This window comes from Hypomesus transpacificus, chromosome 5 (genome assembly GCF_021917145.1).
Source record: "Hypomesus transpacificus isolate Combined female chromosome 5, fHypTra1, whole genome shotgun sequence".
In the NCBI taxonomy this organism is placed as follows: domain Eukaryota; kingdom Metazoa; phylum Chordata; class Actinopteri; order Osmeriformes; family Osmeridae; genus Hypomesus; species Hypomesus transpacificus.
The window spans coordinates 3932476-3945197 of NC_061064.1; the positions used below are offsets into that span (position 1 = coordinate 3932476).

At 51.1% G+C, this 12722-nt stretch overlaps 1 protein-coding gene across 1 annotated transcript in view; it reads right to left on the minus strand.

Annotated features, from left to right (window-relative positions):
* Nucleotides 1-12722, minus strand: part of srrm3 (serine/arginine repetitive matrix 3) — a 52325-nt gene that overhangs the window by 15790 nt on the left and 23813 nt on the right. Inside the window, exon 3 of the mRNA XM_047020932.1 lies at nucleotides 2111-2212. Within this exon, the coding sequence (XP_046876888.1) occupies nucleotides 2111-2212 (102 nt within the window). The remainder of the gene's footprint in view (nucleotides 1-2110; nucleotides 2213-12722) is intronic.

Here is a 12722-nt window from a genome sequence, read left to right on the forward strand (position 1 = left end):
GGTGGACCCAGACAGGACAGCTGAGCGTGATCAGGTGGAGGTCTCTCCAGGCCGGATGACTGAGTGTCCCCGCGTCTAATGAGCCGTCCTGGGCTCCAGGCTCTGGCAGTGATGGACCGGGGAGCTGTGGTCCTCCTCAGGGCCGGCACAGCAGAGCTGCCCCTCCAACCCCCACCCCCTCGTCTCCAGCCCCACCTGGTCCGTCCACGCCCTGGTTGCCGGAGGAGGGTGCTGTGAGGACAGCTACTTTAAGAGTCCTTGTTTTCGTTAGGGGCCGTCGGAAAAAAACATCAATTGGAAGCAGTAGGAAGTGACTCAGAGGAGTATTAGCTCTATACAAATCCCTCACCATGATATATAGCGATGCTTATTAGACTTCCAAAGAAAATAACAGTGTTTGTCCGCCTATTGTTTGCCAGTCACAGGGGCAGGCCGTGTGTTGTGTGGGAGGCTCCAGGGTGCGTGGGCAGACCCTGGGCCAGTGTTCCCATCGATCCGGCTGCGATCGAAGCGGAGAAGGCCTTTCAGCTCGGGTGGCTCCGAAAGGCCTTACGCACCGACTTTCCTGTCGCTGCGCTCATCCACTCCGGGGAGAATCAATGGCCCAGCGCCGTTCCCTCAGCTAACGTGCAGGTCCGTGCGGAGCCGCTACAGGCAAGAGCTGCAGCTCATGCAGGGGCCGCTTCTCGCTTGCGATGCAGAAAAAATCTGTCGTCGGACTCCTCCGGTTGGTTTTATTAACGAGCTGTACTTTTCGCTGCGATGGCCGCTGGTCGAGGGAGACTTTGGGGAGGATGTGTCTGACGGAGGAGGGAAGAAAAGGCGAGTGCCTGCAACATTTGCGAGTCCACCATCCCCATGGAAACAACCCTGGGGAAGGTTCCGTGGTAGCTTCAGATTCGTGAACGCGAGCCGAGAAATGATGACTGTCCCAATGCCCTGGCACCAAGATATTCAGTCATCTGCTAACCTGACAGGCCCAACATTCCCTGTGTGTGTGTGTGTCTGTGTGCCTGTGTGTGTCAGAGACAGAGAGCAAGCTCAAGGGATGGAGGCAGAGAAAGGGAGAACGAGAGAGGGAGAGCGAGAGGAGAGAGGGAGAGACGGGGAGAAAGAGAGAGGGAGAAAGAGAGAGGGAGAAAGCGAGAGGGAGAAAGAGAGAGGGAGAGAGAGAGGGAGAAAGAGAGAGGGAGAGAGAGAGAGGGAGAGAGAGAGAGGGAGAAAGGGAGAGGGAGAAAGAGAGAGGGAGAAAGAGAGAGGGAGAAAGAGAGAGCACAAAACTTGTCTCAGGGGAGCAACTCTGTGCAAATTGCAACCCTCCTCAATTTTCCACACCAAGGCTTTCCACATCAGCTTGAATGCAGAGGATAGATTCCATCCATGCCAAATGCACTGGCCCCAAATCACCTCCGAGAGAGATACCTTTCACAGAAGGCCCACAGAAAGACAGCTTGCTATCTCTCTCCTCTTCCTTTCTCTTTCCCGGCAGCAATATGGCAGGCCGGCGGTGAATGAGTGACTCAAGCTGGGGTTTATCTATCACTTTCATGAATTTGACACCATTCTCTTGCTATTTCCTCGCTGCCTCCTCCTTCCTTCCCTCCCCCACCCCCTATCACTGCAGGGGTGCGTGCACACAGTATGAATGTCAGGTGATGGCTGACTAGCAGCTCGAGTCATTAGTCAGGCCTGTGTGACGGGCAGACTCACAGTCATTAGACATCATTAGCTCCCAGACAACCCAGGCCCTGATCTGATAGGTCACAACGTGCTGACTAACTCCCTCTCACACACCCACATACACACACCCATACATGTACATAAATACACACACACACACATTCACACACACACACAGACAGACACACACACAGGACTGGCTTAGTATGCAAACACACCTCCTCAGTGCTGTGTTTGACACTCCCTTGCCTATCTTCTCTCATCTCATCTATCCAGCGCACAGCTCCATTAGAGCAGGCGACCATGCTACGGAACAATCAGGAAGAGATAGGGCTGCAGGAGAGGCACTCAAAATGGTTCAGGTATGAAATGGTGGTTGTGTGTGTGTGTGTGTGTGGGGGGGGGGGGGGACGGACGGACGACGACTTACGGTGGGCGTGTGTGAGAGCCCTCTCTGGTGATCACTCCTTCCTTCTCCATCAGCATCTGTCTGAAGGTGCTCACCTTCTGTCTGATCTCCTCCTCCAAGTACCTACAGCGCAGGAACACAGGACACACCGGAAGTCAGCCACCAAATATCACGCGCACACACTCAGGCACATGCAAACACACACTAGCACACACGCACTGTTATGAATAACCCCCGAGGTTGGTTTCCTTAACAGCGCAGTGAAGGCTGCGCGCTCCCAGGTTCGTACAGGGCATGAATGATAGATCGCTCTCTATCACAAAGGTTAAACAGGGGAGCTAATAAAGACATGGCAGACACACACACACGAAGCAGCGGTGCATGGCGAACACAGCTCAGCTGTGTGTTGCAGCAGTCACGGCCAGACAACTGATCCATCACGCGCGTCCTCTATCAGCACAGCAACAGCTAATCATCATCTGTCATAACAGACGTGCGCCGGCGTACGACCCGTGTCATCTCCAAACAGAAAATAAACGGCGGGGAAAAAAAAACCCTGACACGTAAACACGGCTGTACCGTGACCCGGGTGTGAGGCGGGCAGACCAGGGTCCTGCCGCAGGGTTGAGGGACTGTCACCTCTGCATATATTCGCTGAAACGTGATGAGGCAAGTTCAGATGACCGGCCGTGGACCAGACCTCGACCGCCCCCCCTCCGGGCTCCATCTGGGTGTCATGTCTCGTTCCACAGCGGGGAGAAGCAGCCCTGCAGAGGCCCAGGACCAGGCCCCTTCCTGCCCGCTGTGATAACCTGACTCACATGGACGGCTGGGGGATCCTGGGGGGGCAACATCGTGTCAGATAGAACCTACTGGAGGCCCACTCCCCCTAGAGTTTCAATCTGCAAATGGGAACACACATCGTAAATGTATTCATGAGCCAGCAGCAGATTCAGGAGGAGGGGGGGGACGGACGACAGACACACAACCTGGGGTTTCTCATGACAGCAAAACGAACGCACATAAACATTCTCAACCAACCCAGCAACCCCAAATTGGACGGTTCTGGATCTGTGACTTGCTGACAGGTTCCTGCTGTTGGAGCAAAGCCAGAATACACACAGTCTGTCTGAGCAGGCAGCCAGCCAGCCAGCCAGCCAGGCAGAAGGCACCTCAAGATGAGATAGAACGCTCTAAAAGGTTGATGGAGGCAAATCTGATTTCTAAGAGCTCCTACTCTGTCAAATGTGCTCTCGTCTCCTTGAGAGGTGTGCTACTGAGCTGTCTCTGCAGTCCATTTCAGCACGCCTGCCACAGCCTCATCAGCACTCGCTGAGGCGAACGCAGCTCATCTGCCACTGGAGTCGGACCAAGGTGGACAGTGACGCGGGCTGTATGATAATGAGGCGACTGGAGTGGCTGTGCCTTCCTCTCTGTGCCTTCCTCTCTGTGCCGTGAGGGCTGAGTCAGAGGACAGGACCAGAGAGAGGCCTCGACAGCTGTGAGAGTACCGCCAGGGGCAGAATATAACACCGCCTGGCTGACAGTTTCTGCACTGAAACTGGAACTATCTTGTTAAATAAAGTGCTTTGGCCAGCACGAGACGTGTTTTGTGCAGGGAAAATGTGAGAAGGTTAAATGTGACTGTGAGAGTGTGAGAGGAAAAATACTGTGTTAATCTAATGCAATACATAAACGTTCCAATTCTAAGTATACCAATTTTTTCTAATGTAACAAGCTTCCTCTTATGAGCACTTAACAACACCCGTTGCTTATTTAGCCCCGATTGAGCTAAACACACACACACACACCACACACACGCTGGAGGAGCTGTCCACTGGTAGGTGCTGGAACACTTTCCTCAAAAGCCACAAGGACTCTCTCTCTTTCTCTCTCTTTCTCTCTCTTTCTCTTTCTTTTTGTTAATTGGTCATGGCACCTATTCCAGAAACCAGGACATTAATTAATCAGTAATTCATTTCAGAAAATAGCAATCTGCCTTTGGAGATGAAAGCGGGGATCGGCTCCATTCCCTTCCACACAGCCAGGCCGGCGGGTACCAGGTCGATGGTGGAGGAAATGAGATTAGGGAGTGTGTGTGTGGCAGCCCAGTGTGACCAGACCGCTCTCTCCCTGGCGTAGAGCAATCCCCCCCAGCCCAGCAGCTATCAACACAGCCCAACGGAGGCCAGACACACTCACCTCACTCTCTATTCATGGGCTTCCCATGCGGGGGGGGGGGGGGGGGGGGGGGGGGGGGGGAGCCATCAGCAGAGGGTCGCTGGGTGCTGCTGTATAGGCGTGTCACGATGAGGGGCTTTGGTCTGTCTGCTCTGATGCGCTCTCGATGCTCATCTGACTGTGGTGCTAGTGTCTGAGCTGAGAGAGAGAGGAGAGCCTCGGAATAGATGCTCATGGTGGCCCCATGCTCCTCTGACCAGACAAACGTCTGGCCGGAGGCTGGAGGCCAGAGGCCGGAGGCTGCACGCTCCACTGTGTTGATGATGGCCGAGATGCCAGACACACGCTGTCAGCTGACGGTTAAGCAAAGACATAGATGAAGGGTCCCAGCCCCAAGCTGGAGGGCTGCTGCTGACTGAACACTCCACGGAGGGCCTGTCTCCTCCTCCTCCTCCTCCTCCTCCTCCTCCTCCTCCTCCTCCTCCTCACCTCACTGCGCCAGCTTCTCCCCTTGGTTCTGAGGCTCAGCCAAGCCTGCAGTGAAACAGCAAGGACCCCGGTTCTCATGGGCTGGGCTAGCCAGCGTGATGGTCTGAGGAGATGAGGCTGAGCAGGGTGTGGGGGTGTGTACTCAGTAGAGCATGTAATGGCTGGGGTTTAGCAACAACCCTGAGCTTTATCTGGTCCCCCTTGGAGCCTCCCTTACAGCAGCTGCACAAACTCCAGGATCTGACTGCTGGACAGGACCCAATGTTGTTTTACCACTCATCAAAAAAGGGCTCCCCGTATCGGCAAGATGACAGAGCATTTCTTTAGAATGTGTTCAAAAGTTTTACGAAAGAAAGAAGAAAATCTATGCCAACCCCCAAAATCACTCGGCGTAAACTGTCACGTATTGAGTGTCTTACCAGAGGCTGTTATGAAACACAACCAGACTTGCGTCTTTGATCTCAACATTTCATCAGCGCTGCTCTGTGGGGTATAGGTCAATGTCCTGCACGATCGGCGTCCTGGTGTGCTCTGCACTCACCGTTCTTAATGCAGCTCTGTGCAGCTGGAGAAATGTAGCACTGTATTCAATCGTAAACAAGAGTGTGGAGGTGTGGAGGAAATCATGTTAAATAGAGAGTAGAGTGTAAGAATGTCTGTCGGTGTGTGTGTGTGTGTGTGTGTGTGTGTGTGTGTGTGTGTAAAAAGGGACAGTCTTCGTTAGCATGTAGAGTGAGTAGAGAGGGACAGAGAGGGACATGAATCCGACAAGTACTCGCTGCCACCCCAGCCGTGACAAATCCCCTCTATTAAAACACCTGATTGAAGTAATTAGACTACCCTGGACACTGAGAGATGCCCTCCATTAGCAAAGGACCCTGGGAAATAAATAGCTCGGACTCGAAAACCATCCTTCGTTTGATAGCCATTGATTGGAGGTGGGCTCTTAGGAGCCTCGTCCAATCCCTGGGTTCCCAGGTAGCGTGGTCCGCACCTGGGACACACAACTAATCGATACCAGAGCAATAGGCTTAGTGTCAGAGCAATGTGAATGTAGTTAGTGAGATTGAATGGCTTTTGGGGGGAAACGATTAAATGGCTTTGGGTGAAGAAAAAAGAAAAAAAGGAGAGAAAAAGGAGAGAGAGGAAAAAAAAAAGAAATTCTATTTTGGAGAACAAATTAATACACCCACAGAGCTGCATGGAGAAATAGTTCAGCTCTCAAGTGGAGAGCAATTTCAATCAATGCATTCTAATTGCATAAATAATATCAAGTCACACACTGTTTAGGGGGATGAACAGGGAGAAACCTGGCCTACTTGGATGGAGTTGGAAAGACAGAGAATGAGCCCTAATTTCCCGCAGTGCCACCCGCTCTCTGTCTCCCACAGGGTGGAGCATGAGCAGGTCACATGTCCTGCCCCCTATTGGCTGCTTGTGTTCCTCGAGACCAGTGGAGATCTCAAAATGCCGGCTATCTGGTAATACCCAAAGTTAAGAAAAAAACTGCTGGAGGTAGGGCGTTCTCATATAGAGCACCTCTTCTTTGGAACAAATTACCCATCTCAATTAAGGAAGCTGATACTGTCTCGACATTTAAAACTAGATTAAAAACGTTCTTGTTTAGTCAATTCTATGATTGTTAAAGGGAAGTATGTGTGTACTTTATATGTAAACCTGGGATGTGTGCTTGCCTATGTGTGTATCACATGTAACTTTTAAATTTTAATTATAGCTTATGTTCACATTGCCCAGCTAGATGTTACAAATAAAGTAAACCTGTTACTGTATATTGTTAGTATTATTATTATTATAGTTCCGTTGCTGTATATTGTTACTGTTATAGTTTTTATTACTAGTTGGAGACAACGGGGGACTGGCTGTTTTCATCCTTATTCGTATAAGTATAACCTACTTTAGAGTTCTGTAGCAGAGAGTCAACAGACAAAGCTTGGTACCATCCACACCTTTCCCCTACCCCCGAAAAGGGGGAAGGGTTCCTTCCCTTTTGTCCTTATCTCCCAGAAGATGCTTCAAAGCCTGACCCAGCATGGGGTCAGGAACAGAGACCACATGGTCACACAGTATCAGACAATGGAGTATAAGGGAGAACTTTCTTTCGTGGAGTTACAAACATATTTCTCAAGGACTACATGGCTCATGGACACTAATTCAATGACAGTAGTCGATGTGTTATAATGTGTGTTTTCTCATTTACCTAGAACGTGTTTAATTGATGTTTGATTATAACTCCCCTTCAGATATAGTTAAATCAGTCAATCTTGATATCAAAATAATTGTATCATACTAACAAAACCAGTTATGAACGTTGTATTGCTCTATTCTGAAGTTTAAGCATTTCATGGACATTTGAGATAATGGAATTTAAACTATCAGCCACTTCACACCTCTGGGCAGATCTCAAGACGACGCCCAGGTGGAAGTAACTGACCAATGAGAGAGGTCACCTTCACATGGATGACCCCCTGTTCTTTGGAGTATAAAATCGCCGAACTTACAATCACCCCCGCTTGTTCGTAGGATTAACTTGGGGTGAACGCGTCACTCCCTAACCTTTACCTCATAACCTGCACCTTCACTTTGCGCCCGGAACTTTGACGAGAGATTCCGTTTCCTATTCGTTGGATATAACGAACCATTGACTCCGTTCTTCAAACCGACAAAAGTAACTGCGATTTGCAATATTTCTTACTTGTGACATATTGGCATGTTGTGATTGAATTGTCGATGTTTGATTGTATTTTACAAATGATTTAACTTGACCATCGTTAGATCAGTTGCTATTGATCGTCCATTGTTACTATAGAAGCCTCTTCCTCTGTACCTCTTCCTCACTCTCTCTCTCCCCTCCCCCTCCACACGCGCTCTACGCAGCCATTGTGCCAGTGCGCTCTCATTAGAATTTAGGCCTACTGTACTGCTTTAGCCCAACTAACCCATAACTTATCTGGTATGTGTTCACTATAATTACATTCTCTTAAATAAATCATTGTGTATAATACTCGCGTATCTCTCACGTTATATGATCTGCTCTACTTTCATAGAATTCCCTACTTAAGATTAGACTGATTATTACGAGTGCTATTATTCAATATTATTAAACAAGGTTTCCTCTGTCCCTTTCACGAATCAGAGGTGGTGCCCCCAAGAACGACTATACTTTATTATAAACTAAGTATTGCTAATCTTAACCGTGCAAACCACACTACAGTTCTTTCCCCTGGAACAGATTTCATGTTCCAACTGAGGGGGGCCGTCGTTGTTTTGGTGTGTGGGGCTGCATCAAATACCCTTTTTGCTCTGTTAAATTGCTGCACTAGTCCACACTTGACCGGTGGGGATCTCATTCTATTTTGACTGTAACTGTTAGCTGCTCCTGGCATTCTCTAATCCCTGCTCTCCTCTCTGTCCCCCCCCCACACATTCCCTGTGGTGTGGGGGGTTTGAGCTGTCAGGACCTGCTTGGTCGTCGGTCTGCCAACGCTGAACCAGGTCGTCACCCGGAATCCAGTCTCCATGACGGCCAACAGCGAGTTTCCCGGTCCCATCCAACGTCTATAAAGCCGAACAATGGATTTTGGTGTTTCAAAACCCATTGACACTGTATGACTATGTTTAGCTTGTGTTCTGCTCCTCTCTCTTACCAGCCGTCTCTGGAGGAGGGGATCCCTCTCTGAATTGCTCCTCCCAAGGTTTCTTCCATTTTTTCTCCCGGTGGGAGTTTTTCTGGGAGTTTTTCCTTGTCTTCCTTGAGGGTTTAGGTTGGTTGAGGGGCAGTTCTATGGGCGCATGTGAAGCCCTCTGTGACATGCTTGCTTGTAAAAAGGGCTATACAAATAAATTTGATTTGATTTGATTTGATTTGGAGATTACGTTGGGAGGGAATCGACACTAGCAGATTGACTGAGTAGGGCCGAAAGGCCGGAATGAATATGGGCGTCATTCTATCTGAAAGGCTTCTTTTTTCTTCTTCTCCCATTCCCAGATTACCCAGCCTGGTAAGTCACTCCCATAGCAGCCAGTATTGATTCCAGCACAAAGCAGAGCCTGGAAACAGGGTGATTCAGGAGAACGCTCTTCTCAAGACCCCATCCTCTCAGTCCACAACAGCCGCCCTCAGTATTGTTTCCTCAACGAGGCACTCCTCTGTGTGGACCGGCCCTCCCATGTTTCTATCCTGGTCCTTCTCCTATCTCAGCCCTTATCCAATAGTCTTTCTCCTATCTCAGCCCTTATCCAATAGTCTTTCTCCTATCTCAGCCCTTATCCAATAGTCTTTCTCCTATCTCAGCCCTTATCCAATAGTCTTTCTCCTCACATCCATTTCAGGCAACCAAAATAGGTAACTTCTATTTGATATAGGCTACTTGACAGGACTATCAGGTCTTTGAGAAGTTTCATGATGAAACGTCAACTAAATCTCCCACAGGGCGTCAGTACATGACTGTGAGCTGGCTCACGTGTATGTCAGGAGAACCATACAGAACCCAACATTAGGCTTTAGCTAATTCATCTCCCCTGCTCTGACGAAGCTTCATGTATGCCTGAGCACATATTGACTAGGTGTCATTGTGTGCACGTAAGCCTATGGCTGTTGGGCCCCAGCCAAAGCATCCTCTCCGTAAACAACAGCTATCTCTCATTCCTCTGAGGCCAACACACTCTTCTCCACGCTCCTTACGGAAAGATCAGTCCCCACCTCCGATCGCTATGCAGGAAATAGTCTGAGCTACGGCGACACTCACTGAGTGAGAGAGCGACTTCTCAAGTGAGTGAGTGAGAAAGTGAGGGAGTAAATAAGTGTGTGTGTATGTGCATGTGTGTATGTATGTGTGTGTGTGCATGTGTATGTGTGTATGTGTGTGTGTGCATGTATGTGTGTGTGTGCATGTGTAAGTGTGTATGTGTGTGTGTGCATGTGTAAGTGTGTGTGTGTGTGTGTGTGTGAAGAATGCTCATTAAGAGGTTGAGACTGGGCAGCTCTGTGCCCCAGGGGTTGTAATCATGCAGATGCTCATTAGGGCTCAATTATTACAAACACAAATTGAAAACAGAGATCTGGTTGGACCAGTGTAAAGGCAGCACAGGCTGAGCTTCAGTCATGGATATTACTGTAATATCTAGTTCTACACTAACAGGCTTGTAGTTACACTTAAAGCTGATTCTCACTGGAGCCTATATTGGACATCCATCCATTTAAAGATGACAGTCTAGACATTGTTTGCTTATCCACAGGCAATTTCCCTATGACTCATCAGCAGGAAGTAGCCTTGGACACGTCCTGTTGGGAGGCCCCTGAAGTGTTGGGATCACTCTGGGCCTCATGCTGGCCACTGATTGGCTGCACGCTGGCTTCGCCAACCAGGCTTGCATTCCAAAGTATGAACCATCGGTGGCAACCCCATCCTCCCTAACTGGACATGATAGAGGAGGGGCCTGGAGCAGGGGCTAGGATGGAGGAGGCCAGGATGGAGGAGGCTAGGATGGAGGAGGCTAGGATGGAGGAGGCCAGGATGGAGGAGGCCAAGATGGGGGAGGCCAGGATGGAGGAGGCCAGGATGGGGGAGGCCAGGATGGGGGAGGCCAGGATGGGGGAGGCCAGGATGGAGGAGGCCAGGATGGAGGAGGCCAGGATGGAGGAGGCTAGGATGGAGGAGGCCAGGATGGAGAAGGCCAGGATGGGGGAGGCCAGGATGGGGGAGGCCAGGATGGAGGAGGCCAGGATGAAAGAGGCCAGGATGGGGGAGGCCAGGATGGAGGAGGCCAGGATGAAAGAGGCCAGGATGGAGGAGGCTAGGATGGAGGAGGCCAGGATGGGGGAGGCCAGGATGGGGGAGGCCAGGATGGGGGAGGACAAGATGGAGGAGGCCAGGATGGGGGAGGCCAAGATGGGGGAGGCCAGGATGGGGGAGGCCAGGATGAAAGAGGCCAGGATGGGGGAGGCCAGGATGGGGGAGGCCAAGATGGGGGAGGCCAGGATGGAGGAGGCCAGGATGGGGGAGGCCAGGCCTCAGTCAGCTTCATGTGCACACGTCTTTAATTGCAGAGCTCCTCTAATTGGATCACAGGGAGAGGCTATCACAAAGGACAGAGCATTAATCCCTGGTTTTAGCGACCAGGATGTAGGGATGGAGGAATAGTGGGGGAGGAGAGGCGGTGGTGGTGGTGGGGGGGGGGAGGGATCAAGGCTTGTGGGGGGATGGAGGGAGGAAGCAAACTGCTGGAGGGGTTGTGAAGGAAGGCTGGCGTCCAACCTGTCCTAATCTCCAGCCATGTCCTTGAGAGAGGCAGATCCTTATGGGGAAGGTTTGTGTGTGTGTGCGAGGATGTGTGTGTGTGTGTTGCTGGAGGGGGGGCGGCAGGCTTAAATCCACAACAGATAACAGTCTCCAGCCACCATTTTAATTGTCCCTAATACCTAACTCTCCAATCCCTTTCTATCCATGTCTGTATCCTTTTATCCCACTTGTTCTATCTCCTTCACAGGGAAACCAGTTTGTTATTGCATTTGGAGAACAGTTCCAAAAGCAGGACTCATATTTTTACAGAGAACTCATACATTTATCCCACTAAATGCTCTCCCTTCTTCAAGTTGTAACTAGTCTCCACACATTAGTGAGTCGTGATTAAACGGTGTCTATCAGTCAGTGTCTCCCCGTCCTCATTAAGCAGTCTCCAAGCTCTCACTGGGACTCTTCCTTAGACATATGGCTCCTTTGCATTACTCTAACCAGGGGCAATTAGAGAGTTCATTGCCAGAGGAAGCCAGGGGACTGCGATGGGAGGGTAGGAGACAAGCGGAGAGGAGGACGGGGGTCAGAGTATGGGAGAGAAGAGGGGGGGAGGGAAGAGATTAGAGGAGAGGAGGGGAGGGGGGGGGGGGGGAGGGAGGAGACAGAGGAGAGGAGAGGAGGGAAGGGCAGAGGGGAGAGGAGAAGGCCCTGACAGATGGCAGTGCTCCTCCCCCCCCCCCTCTCATCCTGACATCCAGCAGCTCCACTATCAGCCACATCAATCTGGCACACGCTGCCATTACCCTGCAGTCGCCCCCCTCCTCCGCCCTCCAACCTGCTTCCTCACCAGCAGAATGAAAATGGAAGATAGTGTAGGGGAAGGGAGATGGGGGGGGGGGGGGGCAAGGAGAGTTCTAGACAGAGACAAATACAATGATGCCAGAAAGACGCCAACCACACTTACTACACCATCCCCTGCCCCACGCGCCCCTAGAAGCCAGGGATCGCTTCATAGGTGTGTCTAGGATGGGGGAGGTTAGCTAGGATGGGGTGGGTGTCTAGGATGGGGTGGGTGTCTAGGATGGGGTGGGTGTCTAGGATGGGGGAGGTTAGCTAGGATGGGGTGGGTGGTTAAGATGGGGGTGGGTGGTTAAGATGGGGGTGGGTGGTTAAGATGGGGGTGGGTGGTGGTCAGGGGCCAGTGTGGAGACAGAGGCCGGGTGAGATCAGACGATCCAGCCAACACGTCTGGAGGATCAGTAAGATCTCGATGGACGCCATACCGATGGCTCTCGTCTCCCTCCAAATTGTCCAAAAATTCAGATGGTTTCAATGATCACGTCCTGGTTAGGCCTCGCCTCACCCCTGCCTCACCTCGCCTCACCCCTGCCTCACCCTCGCCTCACCCTGCCTCACCCTCGCCTCACCCCCACCTCACCCCTGCCTCACCCTGCTCCACGCACACTACTCAGCTAAGCCTGACAGCAGAGCAGCTGGCGTGAGATGTCAGTGTCGCGTTACCCGAGCTATTCTCTGTGTTTCCCTTCCGAGCGACAGCTTGAACGAGCCTACACAATGAAGCACAGCTGGTAAGCCCTGTGCAGTTAGTGTTTTCTTCAGAAACGAACAGTCTTGGGTTACACAAACACTGTTTTGCTGCGGGACTGTCGAACGTGCCTTTTCAAGCAGACACTACCGCTAACTGGAAA